The 17,467-nt window shown below is 37.0% G+C and overlaps 2 protein-coding genes across 4 annotated transcripts; one reads left to right on the top strand and one right to left on the bottom strand.

The window, feature by feature from the left end:
• Window positions 1-566: 566 nt before the first annotated feature.
• Window positions 567-8,222, top strand: stmn4l (stathmin-like 4, like). Of its 3 annotated transcripts, XR_008361847.1 has the most exons (8): window positions 567-713; window positions 2,864-2,909; window positions 3,005-3,103; window positions 3,357-3,562; window positions 3,801-3,992; window positions 4,563-4,580; window positions 5,276-5,340; window positions 8,205-8,222. XR_008361847.1 is itself a non-coding variant. In XM_053509209.1 (7 exons), exons 1-7 carry the CDS (start codon window positions 633-635, stop codon window positions 5,282-5,284), a joined length of 651 nt encoding a protein of 216 aa, XP_053365184.1. In that variant the 5' UTR covers window positions 567-632; the 3' UTR covers window positions 5,285-5,789. The 3 variants fall into 3 exon arrangements, 2 of the variants coding, with proteins under 2 accessions (XP_053365184.1, XP_053365183.1); XM_053509209.1 differs by lacking the exon at window positions 8,205-8,222 and having other exon boundaries at window positions 5,276-5,789; XM_053509208.1 differs by lacking the exons at window positions 5,276-5,340; window positions 8,205-8,222 and having other exon boundaries at window positions 4,563-5,268.
• Window positions 7,464-9,219, bottom strand: il17a/f1 (interleukin 17a/f1). The gene is made up of 3 exons (XM_053509210.1): window positions 9,158-9,219; window positions 8,193-8,401; window positions 7,464-7,934 (listed from the first exon to the last, which is right to left on the bottom strand). The coding sequence occupies exons 1-3, from the start codon at window positions 9,182-9,184 to the stop codon at window positions 7,697-7,699; spliced, it is 474 nt and encodes a 157-aa protein (XP_053365185.1). The 5' UTR covers window positions 9,185-9,219; the 3' UTR covers window positions 7,464-7,696.
• Window positions 9,220-17,467: the final 8,248 nt, after the last annotated feature.

Raw genomic sequence — 17,467 nt, 5'->3', positions numbered from 1 at the left:
TCAGAATACTGTATGTATCAAACTAGAACCATTTTGGAACCTGTTAAAGAACATTTTTTTCCCCTGCAGGGGCAGGGTTCTCCACAACATCTACTTTATTATTATTATTTTTTTTTTTAGAAAAAAAAAAAAAGAATCTGCCTATATAGGACCATGCAAAAAATATTTTTTGTCTATAAAAAAGAGAGCTTTCAATAATCTAGATATAGATCAAGTTTTAAGCAATGTTTAGGCTTTTAGGAGAACCCTTAGAGATTCTGTGTTTTCCCATCACAGGGGATTCCTTTTAGCAAGCTTGTAGTGTCAGGCGGCTTTTTTTTCTTTACACCAGACTACACCCATTCTGTCTGAGTAAATAATTGTTAAAAATAATTGTTCCAAAGTGATTTAAGAATCAAATCTCTGCATCTCTGAAATGTAAAAATAAAAATAGAAAACAATATAATCTCCTGCAGTGCGTCCAGCACGTATCGATATTGATATGTAAATCTTTGCAGCTCTTCTAACAAAGAGTTAATCACCCCCCTGTCCCCCTTTCTCCATCCTCTCAGCCAATCAGAGCGCAGCATTCCTCTCAGCCAATCAGAGCACAGGGAGGTGATGTAATGCTTTAAAGAGCAGAAGTGGTGCTGATGCTGCGCAGTCAAACAGCAGCACAGAGACAGGACACAGCGCCCAGACACACAAACCAGACATCACACCAAGGAGCGGAGGTAAGATCTCAGCTTTACATCTGCACACACTCTTAATTTTTTCTTTTCTTAAACACTCGCTTGCTCGCTCTCACACACACCTACACATGTTCTGCTTGTTCATCTTCTTATCACAGACTGTAGACAAAGAGCACAAAAGTGATGTTGCTGCGTTGCTTTGATGTTCTTCAAGGAATTCTGTAAAAACAATGTAATCTTGCATGTAAAGTGTAAAAGTGCATGCATATTTAAAAAAAAAAGCAAATTAAGCTTGCAAACATGCATGCATTTCTGAAGCTAGGGAGAGTTGTGCATGTGAGATGACATCATCGGAGAATGACATCATCTCTTGTCTAGAGTTAGAAGTGCAGAGTGGAACAAATAAAACAGTATATGTGTTTAATTTACAGACCCTTTGTTTTATTTTCAGCCTGTAAAATCTTTTTTTTTTAACATTTGTGCAATTTGTAAATGCAACATATTTATATTAATTATATATATTTTTTAGAATGAGTCAGTTTTTTTTAAGAATTATTGATTCCTTTTGTGTTGATAATCTTTATGCATTTTTAAAAATTAAAAAATGATCTTTAATTTTTGTCTTTATCAATCGTTCTAGACTGCGATGAATCATTTGGGATCAGTTATATGAATCAATTCTGAATTGTTCAGAATCATTTAAATGAATCATTCTGAAACATTTGCAATAATTACAGTGCATTAAAGTGTAGATTGTTTTTATACACAAAGAGTGTGTGCGTGTGTGTTGGTGGGAGAAGCTTAGTAGCTGGTGTGTCTTAACCTCTGCAGCCTCCATGCACACACACACACACACACACACACACACTAAGACTGCTTACAGAATCTCTGCTGAGAAAAAAAACAAAAAACAACCATTTTTTATTGAATTGCTTTATGACTATATTATTATATAATAATAATTACACTTAAGTAAATTCTTTATACTTTTATAAAGTGTAGTATAGTGTACTAGTTTATAGTCACACACAGAAGGGCAAACAGCTCACATCCCACATCTTGCACATGATTACGTAAAAACGTGTATTAGAGGCAAAATTAGATTAGACATATTAAATGCATTTGAATTAAAAACAAATGTGTTTTTTTTTTAGACATATTGATAATAAAGTGCACATTTTGCAAAGAGAAAAGTTTGATGCACGATTTGGCCTACATGTTGCAATCAGCCTGCGCTGCTCGTGCAGACTAAATGTGTATATGTGGGTGTGTAAAAGTGTGTGTGTGGTGGGATTGTAAATGTGGAGGCACATGGAGAAGGAGAGAGAGTGGGGGAGAGAGAGCGAGAGAGAGCGAGAGAGAGAGAGCACAGTGAGTGAGTCAACAAGTGTGGGTAGAAGAAAGAGAAAAAAACAGAAAAGACATGGACTCTAAAAAATGTAAAAAATGACAGAATTAACAGATAAATACAGACACACAAAATATGCCTGCTAGTTGATTAGTGCAGCATTAGCATTCTTTACAGCAGTATGTTTATTAATGTTGCTGTATTTATTAGCATTAATTTAGCATGGATCATTTATCTGGAGCCAGAATAAGAAGAATGCTCAGGGTTTTTTCAACAGATCAGTTCTTCTCAACCATCGACCTAGACACCTCCCTGTGCTACACACCTTCTTCAAGTCAGAAAATGCTGTTAATTAGCTGACGAGTTAAATTTGGTGTGCTGAGAGAGCACTAAAAAATGTAGGGCAGGGGTTCATCCAGGACCACTGCATTAGAGCTGTCACTTATACGTGACAGCTTTACTTCCTGAGTGATTTTACTCTTGAAACCAGATATAAGGTTTAACACAAGAACGTATCATTGAGGAATTATGACATCATCACATCATCTCAGGATCTGATGCCTAATGACATCATTTTTAACTTAAGTTCGGCTTTAATTTATCACATATACATTACTGCACATTACTGCACTTCGCACATCCCAGCTTCTTGTTAGTAGGCTGGGGTCAGAGCACAGGGGCAGCCATTATATGGCACCCCAGAAACAGACAGGGTTAAGGGCCTTGGTCAAAGGGCTCAACCTTGCAGAGTTGGGACTCGGACCGCCAACCTTCCGATCAGTAACTTAGAGCCTTGACACACTGAGCCACCACCATTAATTAAAATGTATGTGTTTTTTCACAGGTCCGGTCCAGACTCACCTTCAGAGACAGAACAATGACTCTTGCAGGTATGTTTGTTTATGTGTGTGTGTGTGTGTGTGTGTGTGTGCATCTGTGTGTAAACATAAAGAGGGTAAACGTGTCCTTGTGTTTTTTGGTGCAGCATACAAAGAGAAGATGAGGGAGCTCCCCCTGGTGGCCTACTTCTGCTCCTGCATTATTCCAGAGTCTAAAGAGAAAACTACCAAAAAAAACCACCAAGGTAAGCACACACACACACACACACACACACATTATCAGATATCTATTCCTGATAGACTGATGTCAATTCAGTATTTACATCATATTATAGAATATTAGAATATTAGGCCACACCTATTTTAAAAGGTTTATCTGCTGTTTTATTAGAATAAACATTATGTCTAATATTAGAAAGCCATTTAATATATTTATATATATATGATATACTTCTTTATGTTCTTCTTTAGTTAATGTGTGTGGTATGTTTTGCGCAGGTGTGGTGGATCTGAACCTGTGCCTTATCAAAGACATGGAGGTGATCGAGCTGAACAAGCGTTCCTCAGGTCAGGCCTTCGAGGTCATTCTGAGGCCGCCATCGTTCGACGGTCAGAGAGAGTTTAATCCCACCATCCCGCCCCGCAGAGACCCCTCACTGGAGGAGATCCAGAAGAAGCTGGATGCCGCGGAGGAGAGGAGGAAGGTGAGAGATCAGCATTACTTACTCTTAGACCACAGCTCTGCATAATCCTGGATCCTGATTGGTTACAGGGAGTTGAATGAATTTAACCTGCAGCTGCTCTGCTCTAAGCAATTCTGTTATAGGAAATTAATCTATACCTTCTGACTAATCAGGGTCCAGGACTCGATGCTGTTTGTTAACACCCCGCTAATGACAAGCGTTAACATCAGTTTCATAATGCTGCTTCTGTATGTTTCAGGGTCAAGAGGCCGAACTTCTGAAACATTTAGCAGAAAAGCGAGAGCACGAGCGCGGAGTGGTTCAGAAAGCCATGGAGGAACAGACCAATTTTATCAAAATGGCCAAAGAGAAGCTGGAGCAGAGGATGGAGATCAACAAGGAGAACAGAGAAGCTCACATCGCCGCCATGCTTGAGCGCCTGCAGGAGAAGGTGAGTCGCCAACGCTAATCTAATCCATGCTACACACATCCGCACACTCTAACGTCCGCTAAAATCCACTTACTCAGACTAATTTTCATGAATATTCAGTATTTGATTAGTTAGCTTTTACAGTACATCTTGTTTAATGATAACTGATTTAGCAGGATCCATCTAACTAATACAAATATGACTCAAAATGCAAAATGACTTCATATTTAGCGAACATTAGCTGCTAAATATGCTTTGAAATCTTTTATACCTGAAGCAATTTCAACCATTAAACTGAAAAACAAATTATTTACAAATACTAATTATTGCCAAGCTAAATGACTAGCGTAGCAGGTTGTTATTGTAAAGAAATACAGTTTAGCTGTTTAGTCAGATTGACATTTGGACATGCTAGCATGTTAAATCCTATTTGCCAGAGCTAGCGCTTCAGCTCATGCTAAATCGCTCACATTTAAGATTACATTTGTTTGCGTCTCAGTTATTAGACTACAGACTCAGTGCAGTGTGTGTGTGTGTGAGTCGTGATATTTAACAGGGTTTTTTTTGTCTTTTGTGTTTTTTGCATTGCAGGAGAAACACGCTGAGGAGGTGAGGAAAAGTAAAGCGCAGATGGAGGTGGATTGGCAGTAGCGCATGCGCACACAAACAAACACACACACGCACACACATGCACACACACACATATGGTCTGCTGTCCGTTTCAGTTATTTTTATTTTATCATTTGGTGGTGGTGTTGGTGTTGGGGGGCGTTAGGGGTCCTGTATCTGGCATGATGTTAGATGTTGTGATAATGTTGTAATAAGGAAGTGTGTGGTGTGAGTTTGATTTGAGATTTGTGCACTTGAAAGCCAAATAAACACCAGAAACGATAGCGTCAGAAAAAATCAATTACATTTAATTCAATTCAATTTTGTTTATACAGTATAGCGCTTTTAAAAATAAGAACATCTGTATGTCTTTCATTTCTTTTAAGGTTTTTTAACACGCGGAATGTACGGTTGTGATGTGTCTTTGTCATGTCTTTGTAAGAAACTTCTTGTTTGTGAGGGTACAAGTGGTTTGTATTAGTTTAATTGTGCTAGAGATTAAAAAAAAAAATGATCAGGGCCAGATTTAAGAGGAAGTAAATCATGTGACCTGTGGCTTTATTTCCTGTTTGTTTTAATACTTGCATGACCTGATAAAGTGTGTAAAACTCCGTTTCCGTGTGTGTGCGTGTGTTTTTTGTGTGTTTTGCGTGGTTCTGTTCCTAACCGCGGTATCTCTGGCCTTTATCTTCCAGGTGCCTTGAGGTCTTCTGAACATTTTTGGATCCTGATCAACCAAAGGACTGAATACGATAAAGCTGTGAGCTTTATTAGCTTTTTGGAAAAACTTAACATACAAACAAACAAACGAACAAACGAACAAACAAAAAGCGAAAATCACAAAAGGTTGTGATGTTGCTATGGTTCTGATGGATTTTCTGGAGGTTGTTTTTTTTTTTTTTTGCGAGATGAGAAACAGTGCCGAGTTTTCCAGTAGAGTCGGAGACAAGAGTGGCGCTAATAAAATACAAGGAGCCAAATGTGCCAAAAATGTGTGTGTGTGTGTATGTGTAAATATGTGTGCATGTGTGTGTGTGTGTGTGTGTGGACTTTCCTGTGCCTGTTTTGTTATAAGGCGAGACCTTAAATCCTCTGGTTTGCTGTGAATGTATTCCAGCACCTCCATGATCAGCTGGTTTCTGATTTTGCTGTACAGAAATCTGTAATATATTTTAGATGCGAAGGGCATTAAAGACATGCTGTGTGCTACGGCTGTAGTTGTTTTATTCATTCACTCAGCCTTAACACCTAAAACACTCACCACGGAAGACGATATCTTACACACCACTGAACCTTCACACCAGCAATCGATAAAAGTCACACATGAGCCCTATGTACGTATTCAACACACAGCTGTAACATTTAGGTGCTTTCAAACCGAGATTCCTGTTTCAGACCAATCCTGTAACGATTCTTGTGTGAGGTTTTTCAGTTTCTCATTTATAAGAAAAGCTTATCAGCATGGTTTCATCATACACAAGCAATTTGCAAAGAAAACAACTAAGGAGATTGCTGAAACTACTTAAACTGAGTTAAGAAGTGTTAAACACATTATTAAAGCCTGAAAGGTGAACCATCGTCTTTGAGGAATAAATGTGATCAGAAAAACCTCCTGAATGAGCCTGATCACTTAAACGCTTAATTCTAAGAGAACTCTAAACAGCTGTAAGTAAATCACCTCTCAGTAAAGGGGAATTCTTTAGTTTGCTAGATGGTCAGAAATAAAGGAAATACAAGATGGTTAGAAATAAAGGAAATACAAGATGGTCATAAATAAAGGAAAGTGCGACAAAAAGAGTAGAATGGAGCACTGGAAATTTTTCATGTGGTCTGATGAGTTCAGATTTACCCTGTTCCAGGGTAAGAAGAGAGATGGATGACGTGATGCATAAGTGAAGTCAGCTGATGACCTGAATATACTGAATTACCAGTTTGTTTTTTCTCCTGATGGCACGGGATATCCCAAGATGATGATGATGCCAGAATTCATCAGGCTCAAATTGTAAAAGAGTGGTTCAGGGAGCATGAGACTGAATCTTCACACATGGCTAGGGTAACACAGACCTTAGACAATACAATATCTTGGAAAGAAATGAATACAACTCTTAATGAAAATAAATGTTGTGACATGCATAAACTTATCAAAACGATACCACGACTGTAATCAAAGCAAAAAGGGATCCAGTGAAATATTGAAATATGTGACTTTTATTTGGCCAAAATATACAATTTTGAATAAATTGTTGTTGTTTATGTAACAGCAGTGATCTAATTTCCCTTTTTGCTTGTTTCAACCTCTGGTCTGATCATCTGTCATCATCTGCACCTGGTTCTCACAGGAACAATCCAGAGCTTATAATAAATTAACTACAAATTAACTTTTGAGATTTGCTACAAAACACATTATTTATTGAAGTAGAAAAAAGTTACAAAGAGCTAAGAATAAACGTTCCTGTTCTTCTAAGGGAGGTATGAATGAGATGCGAATGATCAGAGCTCGGAACAACATGTGCAGGACTTGGTACTCAGGTTCGGAGCGTGATGGAGATCTGTGGTGAGGTCTGAGCTTCTGATCATGATGAGGATGTGAGCTGAAGCTTTTGGAAATGAACAACAACAACAACAACAACAACACATTACCATGAGTTTCTAAGCATCATATAACCTTCTAAACTTTACAAAAACAGGTAGCCAAGTAGTTCTTAAGCTAATTAATGAATTTAAAAAACCCAGCCTAATTCATAACAAACTCAACAGAAGAGGGCAAAACACTGCACCAAGTAACCACCAAGCCCTGTAATTTTTCTGATTATCTGTGTGTGTGTTTTTGGAGTGCTGGTGCTAGAACCAGTCGAACATTAACTTATGTAAAGGGGAACATAAGACAACATGGTTCTTTTGTTTAATAAATTAGTTTAATTCACTTTATATTCTCATACATATCTTAAGTGAATAAATAACAGATGTAACACACATGGGGAAAAAATTAATTAACTAATAAATAAAATAAAATTTTACAAAAAGATGAGCAGGGAATACATAAATAATAATAATAATAATAATAATAATAATAGAGTTAAGAGTAAAGCTCCACAAGAAGTTCAGTGTCCCCTGTGTCAGATCTCCTGGACGTACGGACGCACACAGGTGCAGCCCACTGAGATGGCTTTATATTCCAGTCTGAAGTTGTAGTTTTTGTCGTCGCCTCGGACTCTCTGCAGCACCGGAATCTGCCGGATAATCCGTCTGGACTCCAGCTCCATGGTCTCGACTCCTTCCCAGTTTAAACAGCCGCTCAGGAGGCACCGGGCCTCATGGAGCTGCGCTGGAATCCGATTCAAATCGGTCGTGGTGCTGCAAAAACACCAATAAAGAGATCGATCAGATTAAATCCCAAACAACACAGCTTTAGTGCAATGTTTACGCATGTAAATAACGTAAACAATGTGAAAAATGATCCATTAAATATCTCACTAGAAAGAAAATTAGCAAATATAAAACAATTTTCTAGAAAACCTTTAGAAGACCTGTGTGTTTAAAACCAGCGTCGGAGCTCATTTTTTGCACACATTAAAAATGATACAAAAACTATGTGTGTGTGTGTGTGTTTACATGTATTCCCAGGGTGAGATGGAGTCGTTGTGGATGGGCCGCACAGAGTGCGATGTCGTCTTGATTTCGTGTTCCAGGTTGCCGACGATGTAATATTTCGGGGCATCATCTTCAGGAGGTTTGCGATGAGTGCTGACTTTTCCTGGAGGTTTATGAGGAGCAGCCTGAGCGACCATCATCGCAATCATCATTATCATCATATATGGTAGCTGTGGAGACCAAAAAATAAAATAAATCTTTCATTTCACCTGTTTTAGTTTTTTACATTTAGAAAATCCAGTTCATTTGAGCATCAGGAAAAACCCTAACGATGTAATTTACTACAATAAATGATATTTTAGTTTGAATAGATCTCAACCAGTTGAAACCATATGATCTTATCTGCAGCTCAACATTTTAATGTTCTTCTACACACATGGTTCTCAAGCTGGTCCTGGAAAAAAACCCTGTGCTAAACATTGCAGTGTTCTCTCAACTTCCAGCTCACCTGATCTAACTCATCAACTAATTTCTCAATAGAAGTGTAGAACACTGCAATGTGCAGGACAGGAGGCCCTGCCAACACCTAGAACCCCTGATGTAAAAGATTTTGAATTTTTATAATTTCTACAAAAAGCGTAAGAAATGTGTTAAAAATTTAAAAAAATTTAGAACCCAATCGTAGGGTGTATTAGAATTTTTATTCCATAATTTCTGCAGAATAATCAGAACTGACACCTGCAGTCAGACTTCACTCCTTGGCCTTTGTATTGTTGTATTGTAAAAACCCAGTTCTTTGTTATAAGTGCTAGCTGAAACACTTGTTTCACTCACACACACACACACACACAAACAGAAACAGAAACACTAAAACGAAGACCCAGCTCACATGTTTAAGGGTTTCCTTTTGAGAAACAATCCTATGCACAATAAAAACGAAACTTAGATTTGAGTTAAAAGCACTCAGACACTCAAAAAGAACTCACCAATAAGAGTGCGAATTTTAAAGCCATTTTTTTTCCTGCTGTTGTCGGGGACCTCTCTGCTGTACTCGACCTTTCTGGTACCTGCAGCGATCATGGCTCTGAGATTTATAGCAGGTGGAGTGTGTGATGTGGGAGTGTATTTCCTCTGACGAATGCTGCTTTACTTTGATGCTGCCAAATCAGGACACTTAAACCGTCTGTCATCATAGTGATGAGTCTGCAGATTCAAGCTTCAACCTCAATGCTCTCTTCAGCTCAAAAATGAGACATCGAACTTTTTTTAATGGTGGAATAATAAAAATTAAGTTGGCAAGCCTTTACATGTAGGTTCACTTGAAGGAACACAATCTTACAACTCCATTACAAATAAGACAGCATACATTAGCATTAATTAAATTATAGCATGTTATTAGGTAATAATCTATATATAAATTAGTAATAAATGTAATTAAATACATAGATAAATTACAAATTCAACATCAATTACTTTAACACACTTAATAATTAACATGTAACTTCATAAAAAATTTTGTTTCTTGATAATGTTATAAATTTCGATTATTGGAAAAAAAGGTTTTGTTACATCCAATGTGTCATACATCATTTAAAAAAATCATTATTACTTTAACTTCTGGATTCTGATTGGTCAGAAGCTGTTAATTAATTCTCAGCTCTGACAATATAAAAACAGCAGCTCTGGGACTAGTGCAGGTTTATATGACGGATGCCTGATTGACAATTACAGTAGAAGTCAAGCACAGTACAGTGAGGCGACTCTTAGCCAGAATAAAATTGAAAAGGTGCTAACACTTTAACGTAGGCTGTGCGTCTGTGAATGATGATCTGTTAAACTCCACTTGCGCATTAGAGGAACTGGGCTGGGACCCAGGTATTTCCACATGTTTGGGCCATTAAAGGAGTTCCTGGGAAGCCAGAGTTTCATGGCTCCAGCGGACTAAGTAAACTTTCTACTTTCTATGGTATACAAGCACTAGTGAAACACTGTGATAATATAGATTGATTATATAGAGGAGTTTTTACTCTCATAACTGTGTTCTGTTATTCTGCACAATCAACCCGTCCTGATTTGACTTTGGCTTGACTTGTTTAAATGCACTTGCTCTCATAAGTTATCATTTCTATGGCAACAACTCATTCAGGCATGAAATAACATTGGTTTGGTGATTTACTTTTCTTGAAGTAAAAAGATGTTTTTGTAATATTAGTGAATATCTCGTGAATCACGGCTTTGTGCTGTATACAAAGTCACGGTGACCTGGCATGAGGCAGGGGGCACCATGCATACAGACCCAATGCGGGCATCAAACCTGGAAACTGGAGGTGTAGTGCAACAGTGGTAACCATTAAACCGCTGTACTGCCTATTAACCCAATCAGTCTGAATCTAATCAGATTACTTTTGTGTTAATATAGTCTAGAAGATGTGGGAACTCTTTCAGTTTTTGGCTTTTTACTCATTTGTTTTATATATTTTCTTTTTAATTCCACATCTGATGTTGATTTATGTAGAAATGAACACACAAAAAAACCCAACCCAATAGCTGAAGTATCAGCAAACCAGCAAATCTTTTTTTTGCTGAAGAAGCTACATCCACAACTAAATAATTCAGATTATACGCTGTTCTTCCCTACACAACACTGCTTGGGTGAGAAATATCTGAGTAAATGGACTGTATGTATGTCTTTGTTGCTGCGGTTGTGTTTTCATGTGAATTTGTCAGTAAGTCAGTCACTCTGCACAGCTTAGCGACTGCCCTTAATAATGCTGCTGAACTACTATTGAGTTTTACTCATCCGATACTCTCTGATTATCTATTGTTTACCACCCGCACCCCCCACATTTGAATATGATGTGTGTAAACCTTGCTAAACGTGTGTGGTATGAGTGTGATGGTCTTGCTTTCTGTTAATGACGTTCATGCCATTGAGGGCAAATCGTGTCACTTCCTCCTCGACAGAAAGCGAAGGGGCTTTTTCCGTTTCATTTGTATATTCTGTTTCTTTCCTTCCATTTCTTCATCAGTATGATGTTGAAGGAAAGCTGGTGGAAAATTTTATTGAATTTTTTTATATTTATTTTTCTGGTCAAAAAGTTATGGATTATCAGATTACCTAAAGGGTTATAGGGATTAAATGTTTAAAATGTACACACGGTATACAAAGTACACCGTGCTGTATAAATATTCACTAATCCTTGACCAATCCCACAATTTGTAGTGTTTCAAATCTGGAACTGAACAGGACTTTTAACTGTTTGATTACCCGATCACAACACTTTTCTTTTTTAATTCCCACCACTTTTTGTAGCATTACATTACAACTTGTACATTCATAAGGTAATATTTAATTTCAGTTCCTTTTATATATATATATATATATATATATAAATCCTCCTCATTATAAATCTGTTGTTTCTTGACTTTCTTGTAAATCCTCCTGAATCATTTTAAATCTCAATGAATCATGAACATGATTTAAAATTTTCTCTAGGAATAGAAAGTATTGAAATTTAACACAGCTTGCAAGTAAAACACGAGGCAAGCATTTTGGTTTCACACTTAGATGAGCTGTTGCATCAGTAGGGTTTATGAGCAGATCATTAAACAAGACAATCTAACAAAACCCACTAATATTATAATATCAAATTATTTTATATTTAGGATAATCATTTGTGTGAGAGGCTGAGGTTTATTCTGCGCTCCAGACACATTCTGGAGATCAAGGGGAAAATGCTAAACAATAGTTTTACCAAAAGGTTTTAGGACTGCAGTCTAACCCAAGTAATACACACACTCTTAGGAATAGGTGTTCTGCAAACGTTTTTAATTAGAAACTTTCAAAACGGAAAGACAGTGTGTTAAAGGATTCGACAAACAGCCTGTAAGCATTCCAAGACAGAAATTACTGAAGAACCCACTAGAGTGTACTAGTACTAGTCGTGGACAAAACCTTAGAAAATTACATAAATGTTGGAAATTAGAAAAGTTTTTATGATAGCAATTTGCATATACTCCAAAATGTTATGAAGAGTGATCAGATGAATTGCATAGTCCTTCTTGAAAATTAACTTAATCCCATAAAAACCTTTCCACTGCATTTCATTGCTGTCATTAAAGGACCTGCTGAGATCATTTCAGTAAACGTCCTGTTAACTCAGGTGAGAATGTCAACGAGCACAAGGCTGGAGATCATTATGTCAGGCTGATTGGGTTAGAATGGCAGACTTGACATGTTAAAATGAGGGTGATGCCTGAAATCATTGTTTTTCCATTGTTAACCAAGGTGACCTGTAAAGAAACGCGTGCAGCCATCATTGCGTTGCATAAAAATGGCTTCACAGGCAAGGATGTTGTGGCTACTAAGATTGCACCTAAATCAACAATTTATAGGATCATCAAGAACTTCAAGGAAAGAGGTTAAATTTTTGTTAAGAAGACTTCAGGCGTCCAAGAAAGTCCAGCAAGCGCCTGGATCATCTCCTAAAGAGGATTCAGCTGCGGGATCGGAGTGCCACCAGTGCAGAGCTTGCTCAGGAATGGCAGCAGGCAGGTGTGAGCACATCTGCACGCACAGTGAGGCGAAGACTTTTGGAAGATGGCCTGGTGTCAAGAAGGGCAACAAAAAAAGCCACTTCTCTCCCAAAAAAAACATCAGGGACAGATTGATCTTCTGCAGAAAGTATGTGGAATGGACTGCTGAGGACTGTGGCAAAGTCATATTCTCCGATGAAGCCTCTTTCCGATTGTTTGGGGCATCTGGAAAAGTGCTTGTAATTATATTTCAGTACATCACAGAAACAACTGAAACAAAGATCTAAAAGCAGTTTAGCAGCAAACTTGGTGAAAACTAATATTTGTGTCATTCTCAAAACTTTTGGCCACGACTGTAATATAGAGCTGTCTCTTCTAGGGCTTTTAGGGAGAAAAAAAGGTCATTCACAGGTTATTTATTATTAAATATACAGTATTTTCTTCTCTGAGTTGATGTATTATTCTGATTACTTTTCTTTTTTTTAAATGAAAAGTCAGGAGATGCCACAGTGGCATAGATCAAGGGTGATGGGGATGGGGTCGACGCCGATGTTGGGTGTGTGTGCTTGTGCCCTGCAATGGACTTGCACTCGAGTCAGGGTATATCCCCTGGGACAAGTTTTAGGCTTCTCATAACCCTGTACAGAATAAGCAATGTAGAGAATAAATGAGTGAATAAGAATACAGAACAGATCATTTTAAACACACATTGCATCAAGGCGAGACATCAGGAGTCACACAAACGTCATTTTATAGGGATAGCTTGGATTTTTTTCAAGTCTGTCTTAAATGAAAAATGAGGTGCATATAAGTATCTTAAAATAGGTCTTGATCATTATAATTTTTCCTGCCCTGCACATTGACTGTAAAGTTTGTCACCAAGAAAGCGAATACAGTGAAACCTCGGATTGCGAGTAACACGGTTTACGAGTGTTCCGCAAGATGAGCAAAGATTTTTAATAAACTTTTACTTGAAAAACGAGCAAGTTTTGGTTTACGAGTGCCAAGTATCATGTATCAGGCATGCGCTTCTTGTTTTGACGCCGAGCATCACGTAATCACAACTGAGCCAACAGTTTTTCTCTCTCTTGCACTGCGGAATTGTGGGTAATTGTCTCCCCTGCTGGGTCTTAGTGCGTGTCTTTATATCCGTGCATGCATGCACTGTTTACTATAACACTGTGTGTGTGCGTAAAACATATTTTATTTTGTGTCTATATACATGTGTGTACAGCACGCGTGTAAAGCAAAAGCAAGTCTCATTAGAGAGGTAAAAATCCATTTTCTCTCTCTGTATCAGCCTGCTCTTTGTGTCTGTGTGCGCGCGCGTCATTGGACACTGTGCCACACAAACACACACACACGCAAACACACACACACACAGTGACCCCTCCTGTGTGTCTGTGAAGGCGAAAGTAATTCTTTCGCCTTCGATTCGGCGCAATTCTTTTCAAAGGTAAAGTGCAGGTTAATGTGTTTTATTTTTACTTTACAGCAGTGATTCCGTTAGTGTGCTGCTTAATTAAGTGTCATTAGAGAGATTTCTTGTTTATTTTTTTGATAAAACAGTGTTTCCGTTGTGTACATGCGTGTGTGTGTGTGAAAAGACTGGAGGAAGGGTACCTGTGTAAGACGAGAAGGGGGAGAGGGGAGGGGCCTCCTTACTTTAGCTTCACACACATACACACACACACACTCACAGCGCCTGCGCGCACAAACGGAAACACTCATCTGTCTGGATTTATGTGCAGGTTAATTTGTTTCATTTTACTTTATATTTTGTGTTAATTATTTTTATGTACTGTATTTATTTTTTTGGGGCTGTGAAATAAATTATTTAAGTTATTTCTAATTAAAAATTCTATTTAGTTGACGATTTTTTAGGGCCACAATCCTCGTTCCATGCAAAAATGCATTCCAAAGTTCAGCTAAGACTCATATGAAACTTCTGAAGTCCTGCTCAGTTATGAGTTATGAGTTACAGTTATGATGTATTTAGTAACTAGTAAAGTATGGCTAGTCAGCATGTCCGCAATTGGTACTAAATACAATTGAAGTCAGAAGTTTACATACACTTAGATTAAAGTCATTCAAACCGATCTTTTTTACCTTGAAACCACAGATGTTCATGTTAAAATATAGTTTTGGTGGAGTCAAAGATCTTTCTTTTTGGAGAAATTTATCAAAACTTTTTTGATAAAATTTAAATTGAATTATTTGGCCATAATGACCATCATTGTGAGAAGGTAAAAGGGGGAAGCTTGCAAACCGAAGAACCCTATTCTCACAGGAAAACACTGGTGTGGTAGCATCATGTTGTAGGGGTGCTTTGCTCCAGGAGGGACTGGTGCACTTTACAGTATAAACGGCATCAAAAAAAAAAAAAAAAAAACTGAAAATGATCTTTCTTTCTACTATTATTCTGAAATTACACATTCCTAAAATAAAGTAGTGATCCTAACTGACCTGAGACTGGGAATGTTTAAATGTCATTGTGAGGTTAAGCTGAATTTAAATGCATTAACAGTACATCTTTAAAATGCATTAAAGTTGTACTGTTAACAACTTAATTTAGCTCAGAAGCATCATATAAGCCTCAATTTGTGAAATTTGCCCCAGATTTTTTTACATTACACTCTGAAAATTTATAGCAACCAAAACGTATTGTAATGCACTTATGTTGACCTCAATAATAATGACAGGCCTGTAAAAAAAAAAAAAAATCACAACTCTCATCTTCATTTACAGATCTTAATTTTCACATTAAACCATGACATATCTGATTTCAGTATTATATGTAGACCGTTTGTGTCTGCGTGGTGGTAGTGGTAGTAGTGGTGGCGGTTCCACTCCTGCGTCTGCATGCTCATCGCTTGATTATCATGTTTGATTGAAGTTTTACGTTATTTTTTTCCATTAACCCACATAGAGTCAGTTTTGAAACTTCCAGGAATCTCGCTCAGAGGAGAGAGAGAAAGCATCATTACATTGCATCCAGGAACCGGGGAGTTTTTGTTGCTTGACCCAAATACACACATACATGCACGCGCACATGCACACACACACACATACACATGTGCGTTTGTGTGTGCATGAGCTTATTTTATATTAGTTATATATATATATATATATATATATATATATATATATATATATATATATATATATATATGAGGATTTAGATTTATTTATGTGTTTTGCAAATGTTTTACAATGTTCTTATATATAAATACTGTATATATACACTGTATATATATACACTTATACACAAATTGTTTAATCTGACGACACAGGCTACTGATTTTCTGCTAAATAAGGAGAGGCATAGCAGACCCTAATATCAGCATACTTTATCAGAGGATAAAACATAATCTCAAAATCCTCAAGATTCAACACACAACTCATTCCCCCTCCTGTTATATGGTAAAACATTTACATTACATAAAATATAATGGTATATAATGGTATAATAAAATGGTACTGTTTCGGTGCTTGGTTCTGTAAGGGTTCTGTAAAGTTTCTCCAGGGGTTCTGTAAGGATTCTGTAAGTATTCTGCAATAGTTTGCAGCCCTTACACCATTGGCAGTGTAATGGCTCAATGCACTTTGTCATTTTGATGCTGTTTGGTGATGCTCTGCATGACCCACATAGAACCACAGCAGGAGAGAAAACCACAAGAAAGTGGAGGTCTGGTTTATTCTCTACAGGATGCCTGGTTTCAGCATCAGCACTTCTGACACAGGAATGAAAGTCATGCTGTGGAGAACACCAGGGACAGAAATTCAAGATGAATGAAACTATTTCTAAAATAATAATCAGTGCAGCAGTTACAGTGTAGATTAGAATAGATAATACTTTACTACAGTACAATATATACTGCAAAAAAATACTATACGGTACCGTACTATACTATACGCAACACCACACACTATATTACAGTATATTATATTAACACTATGTTATATTGTACGGTACTGCACTGTATGTACAAAACACTGCACTGTACTGATGTGTAAATGATATTAGAGTTCTTTAGATTTATATATGTTGATATTCATCTGTAATTACTTCTTGTTGCATCTCTCTTTTTACCTCGCTGCACACACACACACACACACACACACACACACACACACACAGACACACACACACACCTTTAATATTGCAATTTAATTAAAATTCTATTTCCCTGTTAACTCCTAAATTAAATTTATTTTAGTTTATTAGCAAATTTTCAAGTTTAGTTCTTCAGAAATAATGAAATAGGATTTCCATTTTTAATTATTGCTTAGATGGTAAAGTCAAATATATATTTATATATGCACATTCAAATGTTAAATATCATTTTTTGTTACTTTGTTTTATTTAAAAAATTGCAAATGAACAGATTGTTTACATTTTTAAACATTTAAAACAAAGAATGAAAATGTTCAATATTTTAAATATTTAATAATAAATATTCTGCACTATTTTAGCTCCCTATTTAAATTACCCCAGTGTGTGATACTGCATATATGAAATGCTCTGTACAAAAAACAGGTTCCTCATGTCCACCACACAGGAGTAACGGGTTTTAAACATTGACATTGACTGGACAATCATGGACACATTCATGCAATACATATTTATATATTTGAAACCATTGCACATGACACTTTTTATAAGTCACTTTTCATGCATATTTGCACAGCCATTACCACTTTAAAATTTTGATATATACTTTTTTCCCCTCTCCCTATATTCCTATATTTCTATATTT

The sequence above is a fragment of the Clarias gariepinus genome, chromosome 13, assembly GCF_024256425.1.
Source record: "Clarias gariepinus isolate MV-2021 ecotype Netherlands chromosome 13, CGAR_prim_01v2, whole genome shotgun sequence".
Classification (NCBI taxonomy): Eukaryota; Metazoa; Chordata; class Actinopteri; order Siluriformes; family Clariidae; genus Clarias; species Clarias gariepinus.
Note: the sequence above shows the minus strand (reverse complement) of the source record. Positions and strands in the feature narration are given on the sequence as shown.

What these genes read in the sequence shown, in the direction of transcription:
- il17a/f1 (XM_053509210.1), bottom strand. Translation starts at nt 9,184, where the DNA reads ATGGCTTTAAAATTCGCACTCTTATTG. An exon ending in TAAAATTCGCACTCTTATTG is followed by an intron (nt 8,402 to 9,157) that starts GTGAGTTCTTTT and finishes TGGTCTCCACAG; the next exon opens with CTACCATATATGATGATAAT. An exon ending in ATCTCACCCTGGGAATACAT is followed by an intron (nt 7,935 to 8,192) that starts GTAAACACACAC and finishes GTGTTTTTGCAG; the next exon opens with CACCACGACCGATTTGAATC.
- stmn4l (XM_053509208.1), top strand. Translation starts at nt 633, where the DNA reads ATGCTGCGCAGTCAAACAGCAGCACAGAGACAGGACACAGCGCCCAGA. An exon ending in CCGCGGAGGAGAGGAGGAAG is followed by an intron (nt 3,563 to 3,800) that starts GTGAGAGATCAG and finishes TGTATGTTTCAG; the next exon opens with GGTCAAGAGGCCGAACTTCT. An exon ending in TTGAGCGCCTGCAGGAGAAG is followed by an intron (nt 3,993 to 4,562) that starts GTGAGTCGCCAA and finishes TTTGCATTGCAG; the next exon opens with GAGAAACACGCTGAGGAGGT.